At 44.4% G+C, this 17,936-nt stretch overlaps 1 protein-coding gene across 1 annotated transcript in view; it reads right to left on the reverse strand.

The window, feature by feature from the left end:
- dok1b (docking protein 1b) overlaps positions 1–17,525 on the reverse strand; it is a 103,822-nt gene extending 86,297 nt beyond the window's left edge. Inside the window, exon 1 of the mRNA XM_041190000.1 lies at positions 17,154–17,525. Coding sequence (XP_041045934.1) covers positions 17,154–17,210 — 57 coding nt within the window. The 5' untranslated portion in view covers positions 17,211–17,525. The remainder of the gene's footprint in view (positions 1–17,153) is intronic.
- Positions 17,526–17,936: the final 411 nt, after the last annotated feature.

Consider the following 17,936-nt stretch of genomic DNA (forward strand, 5'->3'; position numbering starts at 1 on the left):
TAACGTTTCGAGTCCGTATGACTCTTCAACAGAACTAAGGAAAAATAGAAAAGAGGTGAAATATAAGCTGGGTTGGGGGGTGGGGGGGGGGACAAGTAGAGCTGGATAGAGGGCCAGTGATAGGTGGAGATAGCTAAAAGATGTCATAGACAAAAGGACAAAGAGGTGTTGAAGGTGGTGTGCTAAAGAATGTGCTAATAGGTGACATTAAGGGTAGAAAGCAGGACGAGCAAGATACAGATAGCCGTAGTGGGGGTGGGGTGGGGGGAAGGGATCGAAATAGGCTGAAAGGTAGAGATAAAACAATGGATGGAAATACATTTAAAAATAATGGAAATAAGTGGGAACAGAAAAATCTATATATGCTGAACGTTCAGTGCTCGGCAAAGGACTCAGTTTCATACCCTTGCGCCCTCATCTCAATGAATTTCGGGCTGTGCACGACGCTGAACTCTTCTTCCCCCGCCTTTGTCTCCGTGCTCACTTCTTTGGGCAGGAGTCCTCTCCCCGTTCAACAGATCCTTTTACCTGCCTCCAATATTCTCCCTCCACCTGGATTCTTACCTTCTCTTGATCTTTTCACTGAGAACTGTCGGCGTGACATCAGTCATCTCAATTTCTCTGCTCCTCTCACCCACTCTAACCTGTCTCTCTGAACTTGCTGCACTCCGTTCTCTCAGGTCCAACCCTGACATAGTCATCAAACCTGCTGACAAGGGTGGTGCTGTTGTTGTCTGGCGCACTGACCTCTACCTCGCAGAGACTGAGCATCAACTTGCAGATACTTCCTCCTACCTCCTCCTGGACCATGACCCCACCACTGAACATCAAGCCATTGCTTCCAGGACTATCACTGACCTCATCTTCTCTGGAGATCTTCCTTCCACTGCTTCCAACCTCAGTCTCTCAACCTTGGACGGCCCGCTTCTACCTCCTACCCAAAATCCACAAACAGAACTGTCCCGGCAGACCGATCGTGTCAGCCTGTTCCTGCCCCACGGAACACATTTCTTGCTATCTTGATTCCATTCTCTCTCCCCTTGTCCCGTCCCTTCCCATCTTCCGTGATTCCTCTGACACCCTACATCATATCAACAATTTCCAGTTCCCTGGCCCCAACCACCTCCTCTTCACCATGGAAGTCCAATCCCTCTACACCTCCATCCCCCACCAGGATGGTCTGAGGGCTCTCCGCTTCTTCCTTGAACAGGGGCCCAAACAATCCCCATCCACCATTAATCTCCTCCATCTGGCTGAACTTGTTCTCACACTGAACAATTTCTCCTTCAACTCCTCTCACTTCCTCCAAATAAAAGGTGTGGCTATGGGTACCCACATGGGCCCCAGCTTTGCCTGTCTCTTTATGGGGTGTGTGGAACATTCCTTGTTCCAGTCCTACTCTGGCCCCCTCCCACAACTCTTTCTCCGGTACATCGATGATTGCTTCAGTGCTGCTTCACGCTCTCGTCTGGACCTAGAAAAAATTATTAATTTTGCTTCCAATTCCCACCCCTCCATCATTTTCACATGGTCAATCTCTGACACTTCCCTTCCCTTCCTTGACCTCTCTGTCTCAATTTCTGGTGACAGACTGTCCACCAATATTCATTACAAGCCTACTGACTCCCACAGCTACCTCGACAACAGCTCCTCACACCCCGCTTCCTGTAAGGACTCCATCCCATTCTCTCAGTTCCTTCGCCTCCGTCGCATCTGTTCTGATGATGCCACTTTCAAAAATAGTTCCTCTGACATGTCCTCCTTCTTCCTTAACCGAGGTTTTCCACCCACGGTGGTTGACAGGGCCCTCAACTGTGTCCAGCCCAGCTCCCGCGCATCCACCCTCACACCTTCCTCTCCTTCCCAGAAACATGATAGGGTCCCCCTTGTCCTCACTTATCACGCCACCAGCTTCCGCATTCAAAGAATCATCCTCCACCATTTCCGCCAACTCCAGCATGATGCCACCACTAAACACATCTTCCTTTTACCCCCCTGCGGCATTCCACAGGGATTGTTCCCTCCAGGACACCCTGGTCCACTCCTCCATCACCCCCTACACCTCAACCCCCTCCCACGGCACCTTCCCATGTAACAACAGGTGGTGCAACACCTGCCCCTTTACTTCCCCTCTCCTCACCGTCCAAGGGCCCAAACACTCCTTTCAAGTGAAGCAGCATTTCACTTGCACTTCGCTCAACTTAGTCTACTGCATTCGTTGCTCCCAATGCGGTCTCCTCTACATTGGAGAGACCAAACACAGACTGGGTGACTGTTTTGTGGAACACCTTGTCTGTCTGCAAGCATGACCCAGACCTCCGTCGCTTGCTATTTCAACACTCCACCCTGCTCTCATGCCCACATGTCCGTCCTTGGCCTGCTGCAATGTTCCAGTGAAGCTCAACACAAACTGGAGGAACAGCAACTGATCTCCTCCATCCCCACCCCCTTTCCGATCTCCCCTTTTTTCCAATAATTTATATAGATTTTTCTTTTCCCACCCATTTCCATTATTTTTAAATGTATTTCCATCCATTGTTTTATCTTTACCTTTTAGCCTATTCCGATCCCTTCCCCCCACCCCACCCCCACTAGGGCTATCTGTACCTTGCTTGTCCTGCTTTCTACCCTTAATGTCACCTATTGGCACATTTCTTAGATAATATCACCACCTTCAATGCCTCTTTGTCCTTCTGTCTATGACATCTTTTGGTTATCTCCAACTATCACTGGCCCTCTATCCAGCTCTACCTGTCCCAACCCCCCTTAAACCAGCTTATATTTCCCCTCTTTTCTATTTTTCCTTAGTTCTATTGAAGAGTCATACGGACTCAAAATGTTAACTGTGTTCCTCTCCACAGATGCTGTCACATCTGCTGAGTTTTTCCAGGTATTTTTATTTTTGTTTTGGATTTCCAGCATATGCAGTTTTTTGCTTTTAAGTTAAAATGTCCCTTCTCAATGTACCTGAAGCACTATCCAAAACAGCAGGGAGTCCTGACCAACCTCCCTGCAATTAATATCACCCAACACAGAACAGCCGGCAGCTGTACATCTTATTACTGTTTGCAGGGATTTGCTGTGCTCCATATGACTGAATTTTGGCTGCAGACAATTTTCTCCACAGTAATTCATTCTAATTGAAGCACCTATGAAAAGTCATGCCAACATTCCTCCCTGAAACCCCAAAACAAATTATCTGGTTATTTACCACATTTAAATTTCGTGTTTCGATTACCTACAGAACATTGACTCTTAAGGTGCCCTCTGACATTCTAGGGATATGAAAGACACCAATGATCCAAGCTCATCTGGATCATTAATGGTCACTAGCTTGAGCTGTGGAGCTGTATACCATCATTAGTCAGCAACTTTGAGTGAAGAGGGCAGAAAATTAGGAAGGGAAAAAAAGAGAACAGCCTGCAAGACAGTTCCGGCCCCTCAGGGGAAGTGGTTACCATTTAAATAAAATTAAAACAAATGGAGGAAACAGCGTAGGCGTCTGGTGAAATTGCCCATGATTAATACACCACTAAGACAACTAAACCACTATACTTGAAAGAAAGAACTTACATTTACATAGTGACTTTCACAACCTCAGGATATCTCAAAGTGCTTTACAGCCAATAAAGTAGTTTTTGAAATGTAGTCACTGCTGTAACATAGGAAACAAGCCAGCCAATTTGCTCACAGCAAGCTCCCACAAACAGCAATGTGACATGATATCAGTTTTCGTGATGTTGATCTAAGTATTGGCAGAACACCCCTGCTGGCAAAACCTCATCACATTTAATGAAAATTCTTGAATCTGCATTTGAAGTGCTATAATCTACAGGGATATGGACCAACAGCCAGGAAGGTGGCACTAGTCCATTTCCCACTAGAACAAATTTAAGGGACCAAATGGCCTCCGTCACTGCCATAAATTTTCTGCGCCTCATCCTCAAAGTAGTGGTCATGAAATATTTTACATCACTCAGAAAGTCAGACAGGGCTTCAGTTTAACATCTCATTCAAAAAAGATGGCACCTCTGATAATGCAGCACACCTCCCCCTGCCCTGTCTCCCCCCCCACCCACCCCCGGACAAAGCTCAGTGTGCTACCCACTGGGGCCACAGCTGACACCTGGCAATAATGTGGTTACAGTGTTAAAATAGAGAAACTGAAGAGGAAATCATCCAATTTCCACTGAAAAGTTAGTTATCAGAAATAGAGGTGGTTCTTAAAAAAGATATCACTACTCGAGCATCAGCAAATTCTCCCTGGTGACATGGCCAACTTCCAGCCCTTGACCAGCACCAGGGGAAAAAAAAAAATCACTTGCTCTTTCACGCTTTTGTATGGGATGTTACTGTGTGCAGAATACTTGCAGGGTTTCCACACATGACACTTCAAAGTACCCCACTGAAGGAAGTACTCAGCAGTTGGGACACAATAAGGTGCTACAGAAGTACAATGTGTTGTTAAGCGCCGGATTAAAGGCAAATCTCAGGGTTCCAATACTTACTAAAGCCAAAGCAAACCAAGCATTGGGAGTCATTAATGGAGGAAAATAGAAGTTATATTAAACTTGTAATGAACAGTGTGCAAGACCACACTTTTAAGATTATTGTATAAAGATCTGGTCTTCATTTTATGAAAAAGATATAAAAGGTACCGGAGAAGGTGCTAATAGGTTCACAGGAACTGACAGAATAAATCTAGCTGCAAAGGATGGGGCTCTTTTCCCTAAAAGCATACAAGATTCTAAGAGGGCTTGACAGGATTTAAAAAATTTTTTTTATTCATTCACTGGATGTGGGCTTCGCTGGCTGGGCCAGCATTTATTGCCTATCCCCAGTTGCCCTTGAGAAGGTGGTGGTGAGCTGTCTTCTGGAATCGCTGCAGTCCGTGTGGTGTAGGTGCAGCCACAGTGCTGTTAGGGAGGGAGTTCCAGGATTTTGACCTAGCGACAGTGAAGAAACAGCGATATATTTCCAAGTCAGGATGGTGAGTGACTTGCAGGGGAACTTCCAGGTGGTGGTGCTCCCATCTATCTGCTGCCCTTGTCCTTCTAGATGGAAGTGGTCATGGTCCCTTGTCCTCACTTATCACCCCACCAGCCTCCGCATTCAAAGGATCATCCTCCGCCATTTCCGCCAACTCCAGCATGATGCCACCACCAAACACATCTTCGCTTCAGCCCCATCGGCATTCCGTAGGGATCGCTCCCTCCGGGACACCCTGGTCCACTCCTCCATCACCCCCCACTCCTCAACCCCCTCCTATGGCACCACCCCATGCCCACGCAAAAGATGCAACACCTGCCCCTTCACTTCCTCTCTCCTCACCGTCCAAGGGCCCAAACACTCCTTTCAAGTGAAGCAGCATTTCACTTGCATTTCCCCCAACTTAGTCTACTGCATTCGTTGCTCCCAATGTGGTCTCCTTTACATTGGAGAGACCAAACGTAAACTGGGCGACCGCTTTGCAGAACACCTGCGATCTGTCCACAAGAATGACCCAAACCTCCCTGTCGCTTGCCATTTTAACACTCCACCCTGCTCTCTTGCCCACATGTCTGTCCTTGGCTTGCTGCATTGTTCCAGTGAAGCCCAACGCAAACTGGAGGAACAACACCTCATCTTCCGACTAGGCACTTTACAGCCTTCTGGACTGAATATTGAATTCAACAACTTTAGGTCGTGAGCTCCCTCCCCCATCCCCACCCCCTTTCTGTTTCCCCCTTCCTTTTTTTTTCCAATAAATTATATAGATTTTTCTTTTCCCACCTACTTCCATTATTTTTAATATTTTAAAATCTTTTATGCTCTCCCCACCCCCACTAGAGCTATACCTTGAGTGCCCTACCATCCATTCTTAATTAGCACATTCGTTTAGATAATATCACCAACTTTAACACCTATGTGTTCTTTTGTTCTATTGTTGTTGACATCTTTTGATGATCTGCTTCTATCACTGCTTGTTTGTCTCTACAACCACACCCCCCCCCCCTCCACTTCTCTCTCTCTCTCTCCGCTCCCCCCACACACCTTAAACCAGCTTATATTTCAACTCTTTCTTGGACTTGAACTCAAGTTCTGTCGAAGGGTCATGAGGACTCGAAACGTCAACTCTTTTCTTCTCCGCCGATGCTGCCAGACCTGCTGAGTTTTTCCAGGTAATTCTGTTTTTGTTTTGGATTCCAGCATCCGCAGTTTTTTTGTTTTTATCTATGGGTTTGGAAGTGGCTGTCGAAACAGCCTCGGTTAATTCCTGCAGTGGCTCTTGTAGATGGTGTACACTGCTGCTATTGTGCGTCGGCAGTGGAGGGAGTGAATGTTTGTGGATGTGGTGCCAATCAAGCGGGCTTTGTCCTGGACGGTGTCAAGCTTCTGGAGTGTTGTGGGAGCTGTACTCATCCAGGCAAGTAGGGAGTATTCCATCGCACTCCTGATTTATGCCTTGTAGATGGTGGACAGGCTTCAGGGAGCCAGGTGGTGAGTTACTCATCACACTATCCCTAGCCTCTGACCTGCTCTTGTAGCACAGTATTTATATGGCTAGTCTAGTCCAGTTTCTGGTCACTGGCAACCCTCGGGATGTTGATAGTGGGGAATTCAGTGATGGTAATGGCACTGAACATCAAGGGGCAATGGTTGGATTCTCTCTAGCTGGAGATGGTCATTGCCTAAAACTCGTGTGGTGAAAATATTACTTCCCACTTGTCAGCCCAAGCCGGGATATTGTCCAGGTTATGCTGCATTTGGACATAGTCTGCTTCAATATCTGAGGAGTCGCGAATGGTGCTGAACATTGTTTGCTGATAATTGCACATCCCCACTTCTAGCCTTATGATGGAAAGAGGTCATTGATGAAGCAGCTGAAGATGGTTGGGCTGAGGACTCCTGCAGTGATGTCCTAGAGCTGAGATGACTGACAGTCTTCTGCAAATCCAAACACACCACATCCACTGGTTCCCCCTTATCTATTCTGCTAGTTACATCCTCAAAAAACTCCAACAGGTTTATCAAACATGATTTCCCTTTCATAAATCCAAGTCGACTCTGCCCAATCCTACCATTAATTTCTAAGTGTTGTTATCATATCCTTAATAATAGACTCTAGCATTTTCCCCTACTCCTGATGACAGGCTAACAGGTCTGTCGTTACCTGTTTTCTCTCTCCCTCCTTTCTTAAATAGTGAGGTTAGATTTGCAAAATTAACGCCATTGAATGTCGAGAAGAGGTGATTAGATTCTCTTTGCTCTGCCTTAGAAAAGTGATATACAGCCAATGAAGTACTTCTAAAAATGTAGTTACTGTTGTAATAAGCAGGGAGGCTAATTTTGACACAGCCAGGTGTCACATACAGCAATGTGTTAACAATCAGATAACCTATTTTAGCGAAGTTGATAAAGGGATAAATATTGCCCAGGAAACCAGAAAAAACTCCTGACTAATGGTGATATTTATTCCACTCTCTCTTAAATCAGTTAATTAACACCCTATTTGCTGCTTTGATTCAGCATCTAATAACTACAACTCTGAATAATAATGACTCCCTATCATGTCTTTTGAGCTGTGATTCTCATACTTCAGTAACTGTGTGAGCAATCAATTCCCTAAAATCTAAAAATATAGAAAAAAAAATAAAAAAAGGTCCGAGAAGTTCATTCCACTAGATTCTGTGAATCTCCCACAATGACACAGTGGCGTAGTGATCTTCCTCAGGACAAATAGTCCCAAAGGCTGAGCTAATGATTTAGGGAACACAAGTTCAAATCCCACCATGGCAGCTTTGAGAATTCAGGTCCAGTTAAACACAAAACTGCAAATTAAATTTAAAAATCTGGCACCAGAAAAAGTGACAATGAAGCTGTTGGATTGTTGCACAATCAACATTCTCTCTAAGCTGCGCAGCAATCAGGACTGTGCCACACAAGGGACTGATAGGCCGTGCAGGAGAAACATACCCTTTAAAATGCTCGCATAGGTGGCAATCTTAAAGGAACTGTGCAAACTGTGCACAGCGAGGGGACATGAGAGGGAACAATCCCCACTGGTTCACTAATGTCCTGCAGGGAAGGAAGCCTGGTCGGAGAATGAGTGCGAGATTCCAATACCACACCAATATGATTGGCTCTTAACTGCCCTCTGAAACGTCCTAACAAGCTATGCAATTCAGGGCAACCAGGCAATAAGTAGCAGCCTTGCCAATGGCAATGATGTTCCGAGAGCAATTTTTAAAAAAATTTATGGTCACAAACCACTCCCTCCTGTTATCGGTGCAAGCTCATTTTAATAGACGGTACATGTAAAATTAAGTTTGAAATACAGCACATCACTAGTGGGACAATGCTTTTGATACAGAGCACAGACAGATACAAAGACAACATGTGCATTAATCCTAGAAATCAAGGAAATCGTCAACCATACTTGCACATCTCAAACATATTTTTTGAACTGAATCTTGCAACTGCATCATTTACATAACTCTCCATTTCCCTTTGTTAAACAGTCACTACCTTTTTGTATTCATGCAAATTTCAGACTCCATTTATCAAACAAGAGGTATATTGATACAAAAACAAAAATACTGTGGAAGCTGGAGATGTAACATGCTGGAAAAGCTCAGCAGGTCTAGCAGCATCTGGGGAGAGAGAAACAGAGTTAACGTTTTGAGTCCAATATTACTCTTCCTTGGAACTCAAGTGGAGCTTATTCACTTCGGAAATTAGATGAGGTGCATTGTTGTAGCTGCACATGCACCCCCCCCCCCACCCCCACCACCTCCACTGCCCAAATAATGAATTACCCCTTGTGGGAACCACGGGACTGCACAGCTTCCAAAGGTACAATTCCAGAGAATTTGAGGAAATAGAAACAAAAAGATACTTGGATCCCATTATGATGCCCCATCCCTGCCAACAGCTCCAACCCCTCCATATCCACAGCGCCTGTTCTGTAAGTCCAGAATGTGCAGTGTTTTCCTTCTTTTAATGAACTCCAGCAACATTACAAACTTGAATGGGAACAGTGGGTAGGCCATTCACATTCTTATATCATGGGTACTTACAGGGCAGGATGCAGCCATTCAGCCTGTCATGCCTTTGCTGGCTCTTTGAATAAGTAGTAGTACTTTTCCACACACCCAAATTTTGTCTGTACCCCTGTAAGTTCCTCATTTTCATCTATTGTCCAAATCCCTATCAAAATTATTGATGGAATCAGCTTCCACCATCTTTTCAGGTACAGCACTTCAGATCCTGACAAGTCAAATTAAATAATTTTCTCCTCCTCTCCCTTCCAGATCTTTTGCCAATGATTTTAACTCTATGACCTCTGGTTATTGATTTACTTACCAGAGGGAACAGCTTTACTCCATCTGTTCCATCAAAACCCATCATCATTTTAAAAACCTCAAGCCTGATCCATCATTCAGTTAGATCATGGCTGATCTGTACCTCAACTTCATTCATGCATCCTTGATCTTTTCTGGTGTGCAACCAATTCTTCACACATCTTGGATCTTCATTCCAATGGAAATACCTCCATCGGTGTTAACTCTGATGTTTCAATTAGCTCCTGGACTTCACTTATCCTTCACATCTGACTTCAAATTTGGACAACAGTTTGTCAATGCTCTCTGCTAACTGCACCTATGTCAATTTTATCCTACCATGAGACCTCTGACTTTAACTCTGGACTCCCTCCTGTGTCCTCTATCTTGTAGAAATAGAGAATAGATATATGTATTATAATAATTGCTACATAACCAGGCCTGTACCCATTCTTGCACAGACTTTAGCTGCTGCTCCAAAACTGAACCAGTCAATCGTATTTCCTCTTTTTTTTTTACAACTTCTCTCTTTAGCCCTCATAGACCCCTCTTCTCCTGTTGTCATGCCTCCTGTCTCCCATTTTGAATACTCTGCCCACCCAAATCCCTACCTCAACCTTCAAAACTCGTCACCCTCCCTACTCTCCTGACACCATCCCAGGCTTACCCCTCCTCTTAGATTAGCTTCCTATAGCTTTCCTCTGCGTTTCTCTTGGTCTCCTCCAAAAGGGCCCAGAGAGACACTTGCCACTGCCTCCTTATGAGCAGTGACCCCAAATTCCCCATTCCCCCCTCAACAACATTCACACCCTGCACACCGACTGGAGCCTAATCCTGCCAATCTCCTCCTCACCCAACTATCTTTCTCGCTTCTAATCTTGTGGACTCTGCGAAATCAGCTATCAACACCTTTCTCCACATATTTCAACCAGAATTCAATTTTGAAAAAGGCCTTGTCATTCATGAGCTCATTCTGGATGACTGCACCAATGTCCTGGCCTTGAAGGAAACATTTCTGGCCTTCCCCCTAAATGAAGCCTCCTCACCTGACTATAGCTATCACCACTGTGTCGCCCAGGTGTAGTGGTGGTGTAGTTTACATCACCAAATCACACTTTGGTCTATTCCCTACTCCTCTGATACTTTCTGTTCTTTTGAACATATCACTTTATTTATTCTCTCTTGCACCCCCCCCCCCCAATTAAAATCCTCATCCGCTACTATCCACCCAAGCGCCGTAAAAATTTTCTTACTAAGATACCACCACTGCTGTCCTCCCTCAGCCCCTGCACCAACTGACATCTTAGCCTCAGTGATTTCAACCTCTATTTCGACTCATCATGCTCTCTCTCCTTTGAGATCACTGCCCTCCTACCCTACCTTAGTGTCTATTTTCATATAAAATGCCTCAACCCATATTCATGATCTCACCCCCAACCTTGCCATTTCACATGGCCTCACTACTCCCATCCTATCAATCAAGCCATCTCTAATTACTTCTTTGCACTGCTCTCCTCCTACACCTCTGTTCTCCCTTCCAGCCCTAGTTCCACCTTTTTTAAAGAAGCGCACTCTCAAAATTCTGCACTTTCAAAATCCCATCTTGCTGCCCTTTGGCCCTTCATTCACCATATTTCCACAGCTACCAATTTGCTCAACTTCACCTTTGACGCCCCAGTCCCCATTAAAACTATTACACTCTCTCACCCTGGCTGCCCTCCTTTCCATTCTCTTGAGTTCAACGGATGAAGGCTTTAATGGGCCTCGTGGGCAACAGCTTTAGCCATTCTCCACCAGAGGCTCAACGACATCAGGTACTCTCGGATCCTTCTCTCTTCCATCAAAACTGCTCACTACTTCCAGGGTCGTTCTGAAATGCAAAGTTAGCCCCTGGCTTTCTTACTGCAAATTGTCTTCTTAAATCCCTCTCCAATAAGTGCAACTTCTTTATCAATAAGATTGAGACCTGTCTCTGTCATTTCTTTCCCTACCCTTGCCCTGAACTTGCAATGTTCTCTCGTATCTTCCCCCCCCACCACCACCCCCCATGCCCTTTGAGCTCGTCTTGTCCATGAGACCCACCTCCTCACCTCCTGTTCCGCCTGTTTTATCTCCTCCCCTCCACAGATGCTGTAAAACGTGCTGAGTATATCCAGCATTTTACAACGTCAGCCGTGGTTCAGTGGGCTGCACTGTTCCCTCTGGTTCAGAAGGTTGTGGCTTCAAGTCCCACTCCAGAGATGAGCACAATATCTAGGCTGACATCACAGTGCAGTACTGTCTTGCAAATGAGATGTAAAAGATTCTATGGCACTATTTTGAAGAGGAGTAGGGGAGTTCTCCCTGGTGTCCTGGCCAGCATTCATTAAAACAGCTTATCTGGTTGCTTCTGGAACTTTGCTGTGTACAAATCAGTTGCAGCGCTTCCTATGTTTCAATAGCAAGTTCTTCACTGACTGTAAAAGTGCTTCTGGAATGCCACAAGGTCATGAAAGGGCAAGATATAAATGCCAATCTTTCTTTCATTGTGCAAGCTACAGTAGTTTGATACTAGTGCTGTTCATTGTTCCTCCAAACTTTCCTCTTCTGTTCCTCTCAAATTCCAAATTCCCATGTCTTTCCACTTCCTTCCAGCCTCAGTGGGCTCAGGTTGGTAAGTATATCACATTCATACTTTCCCAATGACCTCAGTGTTGTGGAATACTTTACCTCTGTCAAGTTTTTCTTCCTCCTCTTGATGTTTAAAATCCAGCCTTCCTGATTTACTTAGTTTTCTGGTAAAAGGGTGTGGTGAATTTCTTCTATTTATCACCATGGTATGGGCATCTCTGGCACGACAAGGCTGGCAATTTATTGCCTGTTACTAGATGTCCTTCTTTTTGAAACACTGCAGCAGCTTGATACAACTCAATGGCCAATATGGGTGGCAGTCAAGAGTCGACATCGACATACATTGACATGTGACTGGAGTCACACATAGGCCCAGACGGTAAGGATAGCAGGTTTCTTCCTTGGTGAAACCAGGTGGGTTTTTAATGACAATTCAACAGCTTCATGGTCACTTTTATTAATGCCAGCTTTGAGGATATTTTAGAAAACACTAAATTAAAATTCTGAGACTAGCCAGCTGTTAATTGAACTCGCATTCAATTATTAGGCCACCTCTCAGATTAATAGTCCAACAACATAAACATTACAAAAACATACCAGTGGCTGATTTAGAACCAAGATTATTCTTGCAGTGACACAGTGTGAATTTGTTAAACCCCTCTTCGTGTAGGATGGTCTTTACACTGAAGCATCGAAGCTTTACTTTCACACGATGAAGCCAGGAGTAGAGAAGGCAGTTTGTGCATCAAGCACTCGCCCAGGGTAAAGCACACAAAGCAATGACTGGTTGCAAAACTTCCTCACACAAGGGTGTGACAAGAAAACAGAAAGCTAATGATCTAATTCAAAGATTCAAAGTCAATAACCAAAAACCAAAGAAAGCATAAGTTCAAAGTAACCAAACTTCAGACAACATTAGAAGCAGGAAGAGATTAAGGGGTCAGCTGCAAATGTTGAAGAAAGACAAATTTGCACTTATCCATCACCTTTCAAAACCACGTAGTGTTTTATGGCCAATGAATTACTTCTAAAGTTTAGTCTGCTCGCTGTTGTAATGTAATGTAGGAAACATGGCAGCCAATTTGCAAACACCTATAAACAGCAATGTGATAATGACCACATCATCTGTATTTTTAGTGATGTTGATTGAGGGATAAACATTGCCCAGGACACTGGGGATGACTACCCCACTCTTCTCCGAGTATCATAGGACCTTTGACACCCATCTGAAAGGGAAGATGAGGTCTTGGTTTAATGTTTCATCAAAGACATCTGTGCAGCGCTCCCTCTGTACTGCACTGCAGTGTCAGCCAGATTTTTGTGCTAGTGGGACTTGAACCCAGAACCTTCTGATTTAGTGGCAAGAGAGCTGCCAACTGAGCTACAGCTGATAACGCCAAATGCCGGAAGCAAATTTCATTTACAAAGCGATTCTAATGTGGATGAATTCCCCAAGGAGCTTTACAGGAGCAATTGTCAAACATTTGACATTGATCCAGATAAGGAGACATTAGGACAGGTGGCCAACAGTTTAGTCAAACAGAAAATTTGTAATAAGTGTTTTAAAGGAAGGAGCGGTGGAGAGGCTTAGGGAAGAACTTCCCAATACACAGTCTGGATGGTTGAAGGCACAGCTGCTAATAGTGTAACCATGAAAATCAGAAAACTTCTAGTAACAAACATAATAAAATGTTGAAAACCTGCAGGTCAATCTGAAAGAAGAGTGTCTACTCAAGAAAACCTTAACCTTTGGTTTCTCTTTCAACGCTGATGCACCTGCTAGGCACTTCCAACATTCTCCACAAAGAGTGGAAGTATTTTCTTCCTTTCTCGATAACCGCAGCATGTGAAAAAAACTTCCAATAAAAACATTCAATTTGCCTTCGATTGAATCCCTTAAAAAAAGATGGGTTGTGTTGGCACTGAAGACCATGAAGCAATCAACAGCAACGGTTCAAGGTGGTGGCTCACCATCACCTTCTCCAAGGCATGGGCAATAAATGCTGATCTTGCCCCAGATGCCCACATCCCATACTCTCTGGAACTCCCTTACTAAAATTTACCACTTTGCTAGTTATCTCTCCTACTTTCTCAAAAAGCTACTTTTCCAATCATGATTTGGTCATTGTCAGTAACTCTCCCCCCACCCCCCATTCAATATTCCCTTTCTTTTCTGTGAACCAGTTTGAGACATGTTCCAGGTGAAAGACACTGTAGAAGCGTAGCTTATCTGGACTACCATAACTAATAATAGATTATTAGGATAGACATAGGTAAACCAATAACCTAAAATGTTCAGTTGGTAGCATTCTTACCCAAGTCAGAAAGTTGTGGATGCAAGTCCCACTCCTGAAACTTGACCCCATAATCCATGGTGATACTTACAGTGCAGCACTGAGGGAGATGGCACCTCTGCACTGTCAAAGGTGCCATCTTTCATATGAGAAATTAAACCTAGGCTCATCTGCCCCCTCAGGTGGGCATAAAAGATCCAATGAAGGCTATTTCAGAGAAGAGAGAAGGGCAGAGCATGGTGCCCTGGACCAATATTTATCTCTCAACCAACATTGCCATAACAGGTGGATCTGATCATTTTTTCATTGCTATTTGTGGGATCTTTCTGGGCCTTGCTAATTGTTGCAATGTAGGAAACGTGGCACCCAATAACTACATCTCATACTTAAGGTACAAGATTCTGAGGAGGCTTGACAGGGTAGATGTTGAGAAGATGTTTCCACAAGTGGGGAAATCTTGAACTAAGGGATATAGTTACAGAATAAGGGGACACTCATTTAAAATTGAGATGTGAAGGAATTTCTTCTCTCAGAGGGTGGTGAATGTCTAGAATGCTCTACCTCAGAGTGGTGGAGGCTAGATCACTGAAAGTTTTTAGAGGAGGTAGATAGATTTTTTAAATAATCAGGGAGTTGAGGGCTATAAGGAGCTGGCACAAAAAAGGAGTTGAGGCCTGGGGCAGATTAGCCATGATCTTATTGAATGGCGGGGCAGGCTCGAGAAGTCAAATGGCCTACTCCTGTTCCTATTTCTTGTGCTCTTAAATAGTTGTAAAGCATTTTGAGATACTCAGATCATGAAAGGCACTATATAAATGCAAGCTCTTTCATCTATCTTTAACACTTCGGGTCCAGTTATATGGGAACTGTGGTTCAACCTTGGTGACTAATTGGTTAAGTTGGAATTCTATTGACGTGGTAGGTACGTTACTCAACAAGGATGAGAAGCGGGGTGGGGGCAAGAGGCATGAAGAAAAAATTTCAAGAATTTTTCTCACTTTGGAAATCTGTTGATGACTAATCACCTTTCTCAAGATATTCACACCATAAAAATTGCAGAATGCTCATCACAGTGCAAATCATATCAAAAATGGAGAGATGGTAGCATAGTGGTACTATCCCTGGATATAATATAAAGGCCCAGGCTAACGCACTTTGGACAGGGATTCAAATCCACCCCGGTGAAATTTAAATTCAGTTAATAAATCTGGAATATAAAACTAGTCTCAATAATGGTGACCATAACAACTATCACTGATTGTTGCAAAAATCCCATCTGGTTCGCTAATGCCTTTTAGGGAAGGAAATCTGCGTCCACATCTGGTCTGGTCTACATGTGACTCCACAGCAATAACTGCCCTCTGAAATGGCCTAGCAAGCCACTCAGTTCCAGGGTAATTAGGAATCGGCAACAAATGCTGGCCTTGCCAGTGGACGCCCAAATCCCATGAAATAAAAAGCCTTTTCCACGTTTCAGTTTCTTGCAGGCTTAATGTAGTCAATTGCTTCAAGATCAAAATGTAACAAGTGCACCAAAACACTGCAATATAGTACACACCACAGGGCTTAATTTTCTTTGTGGAATTGAAAAGGAAGGCACTACAAAAGGCAAAGAGAAATTGAGCCAAACAGACTACCAGAGTTGCCCCAGGCTCCTAAAATCAACTAAAGTTTGAGATGTTACAATCAGCCTCCTGACTCCAAGATAGGGAGTAGATGGGAAAATAAAGGAGGACCGAGATATCCTGAAATTCTCTACCACTTTTCGCCACACAGACTGCAGTGGTTCAAAGTGACGCCCCTCCACAGTCTCAAGACAAATTAGCGATGGGCAATGACGAATGCCTCCCTAAATCAAATCTAAAAAGAATGGAAGAAGAAGAGGGAAGTAAGAGGAAAATCAATCCTGACCTCTCAGAAAATGCACATGGAAGGGTACGGTAATGCAGTGATAACACTACTGGACTTAATAACCACAGGTCAAATCCCATCGAGAATGTGAATTCATTTTTTTTCTCTCTCTTAAACGCAAAACGCTGATCTCAGCAAAAGTGGCCACAAAAGCTGCTGGATTATAAAAGCCCAACTGGTTCACTGGAGTCCTTTTGGAGATGGGAATCTACCCATCCTTACCTAGTCTGGACCCAGGTACAACGCCAGAGCCACACACCATTGTGTTTGACTCTTAACAGGTCCTCTGAAGTGGTCTGGCAAGGCACTCGGCAATTCACGAGGGCAGCCCACCATCATCCGCTCAGGGTGACAAGGGTTGGCCAATAAAACACCCGCAACACCCACATTACAAGAATAAATACCCATCCCCTCTCCTCACAGGATCCGACACCCAGCGCCTGGGCGCACCGACGAAGGGTGAGAGAAGCTACCAGATCCAAAACAAGAGGAAAACTGGGGCAAAACGCAAACACAGTTATAAACACACGCGCGCCAGAAATACCCCCTTTAAATATCACCACCTCCAACAAAACTCCTTATTTAATTCACCCAGAACTGACCACCCAACCTCTCAGGAGCTAGCATTTTTTTTTGAATGTTCAGTAGGTTTAACACTTCTTGTACGAGAAACAGGGTTAAATTGCAAAAATCTCCCCCAAAAAAATAATCGGTACTGGAAATAACCGTTCTGAATTAAAAGTCCATCTCTTTAAGCATTCCGAGATTAAGCATAAAGGGAGGGGAAGGGTCCACGAATAATGCATTAAAAATCTGCAATAAAAAAGTAAATTAAACAGACAGACAGACACATGTAAGCGGACCAACATTTAAACACAACAGCGCTCCCTAGCATCTACATTCTCCGGACGATCTTCGCCCCAGTCAACGTCTGCAAGTCATTTGGGACTGAAATCTACTGAGTTCTAATGTAAGTAAGAAAATGCAATTTGGAGTACCGCACCCAATCCCTTACCTTGCCGAATTTAAGCAGCAAGACATGCAACTGGCCCTCTTTAATGGCCCTGTCCATGTTGCAATCCCTTTTCTCTCTCTCTCTCTCTCTCTCTTTCTGTGCCTCTTCTCAAAACAAAATCGAAGTTTTAAGTTTCTCCTCCAAACTTCCGTGCAAAATTCTCTACTTCCGCATCGTCACGCCAGTCAAAGCATCCAAATTCGGTCTAAGCTTGATGGACCACTTGCTGCTGGAATCCGCGACTGGCCTCAACACCCCCTCCACTTCCTCCCAGTCAGTTTGCAGAAACTCCACTCCAACATCATCAACTCCACTCTTGTTTCTCCTTCTCTGCTGCAGCACTCGTTTTTGAAACGAACCAACTGGGCGGGGTTGTCCCTCGCACTGCTGTTTCAAAATAGCAGTCACCCCCTCTCTCCTCTATTTGACAGCCCAAACAGGAATGCAATCCTTTAAGTGCCCGGCTCACGGTTGTACAGCTTTGGAAAATGGCTGCACCCTGGGGACATCAGAGAAGGAGTCAAGTCTCGGCTCTGCAGATTAGATCTGGAATGCACTATCTGAAACAATCAGAAAGGAAGCAGATGAACAGGAACGTTGAAAAAGAGACCTGGACTGAATACTTGAAAAGCAGAAAATTCCACTGTTTTGTGGAAAGAGCGCGGGGGGGTGGGGGGTGGGACAAATTCGATTGCTTTTTCAGAGAGCCAGCACCGTGACAATAGGCCGAGTGGCCTCCTCTTTCTGTGTGACATTAAGGTCTTAACTGGGAGATTAGAAACA

The sequence above is a fragment of the Carcharodon carcharias genome, chromosome 1 (genome assembly GCF_017639515.1).
Source record: "Carcharodon carcharias isolate sCarCar2 chromosome 1, sCarCar2.pri, whole genome shotgun sequence".
NCBI classification, from domain to species: Eukaryota; Metazoa; Chordata; class Chondrichthyes; order Lamniformes; family Lamnidae; genus Carcharodon; species Carcharodon carcharias.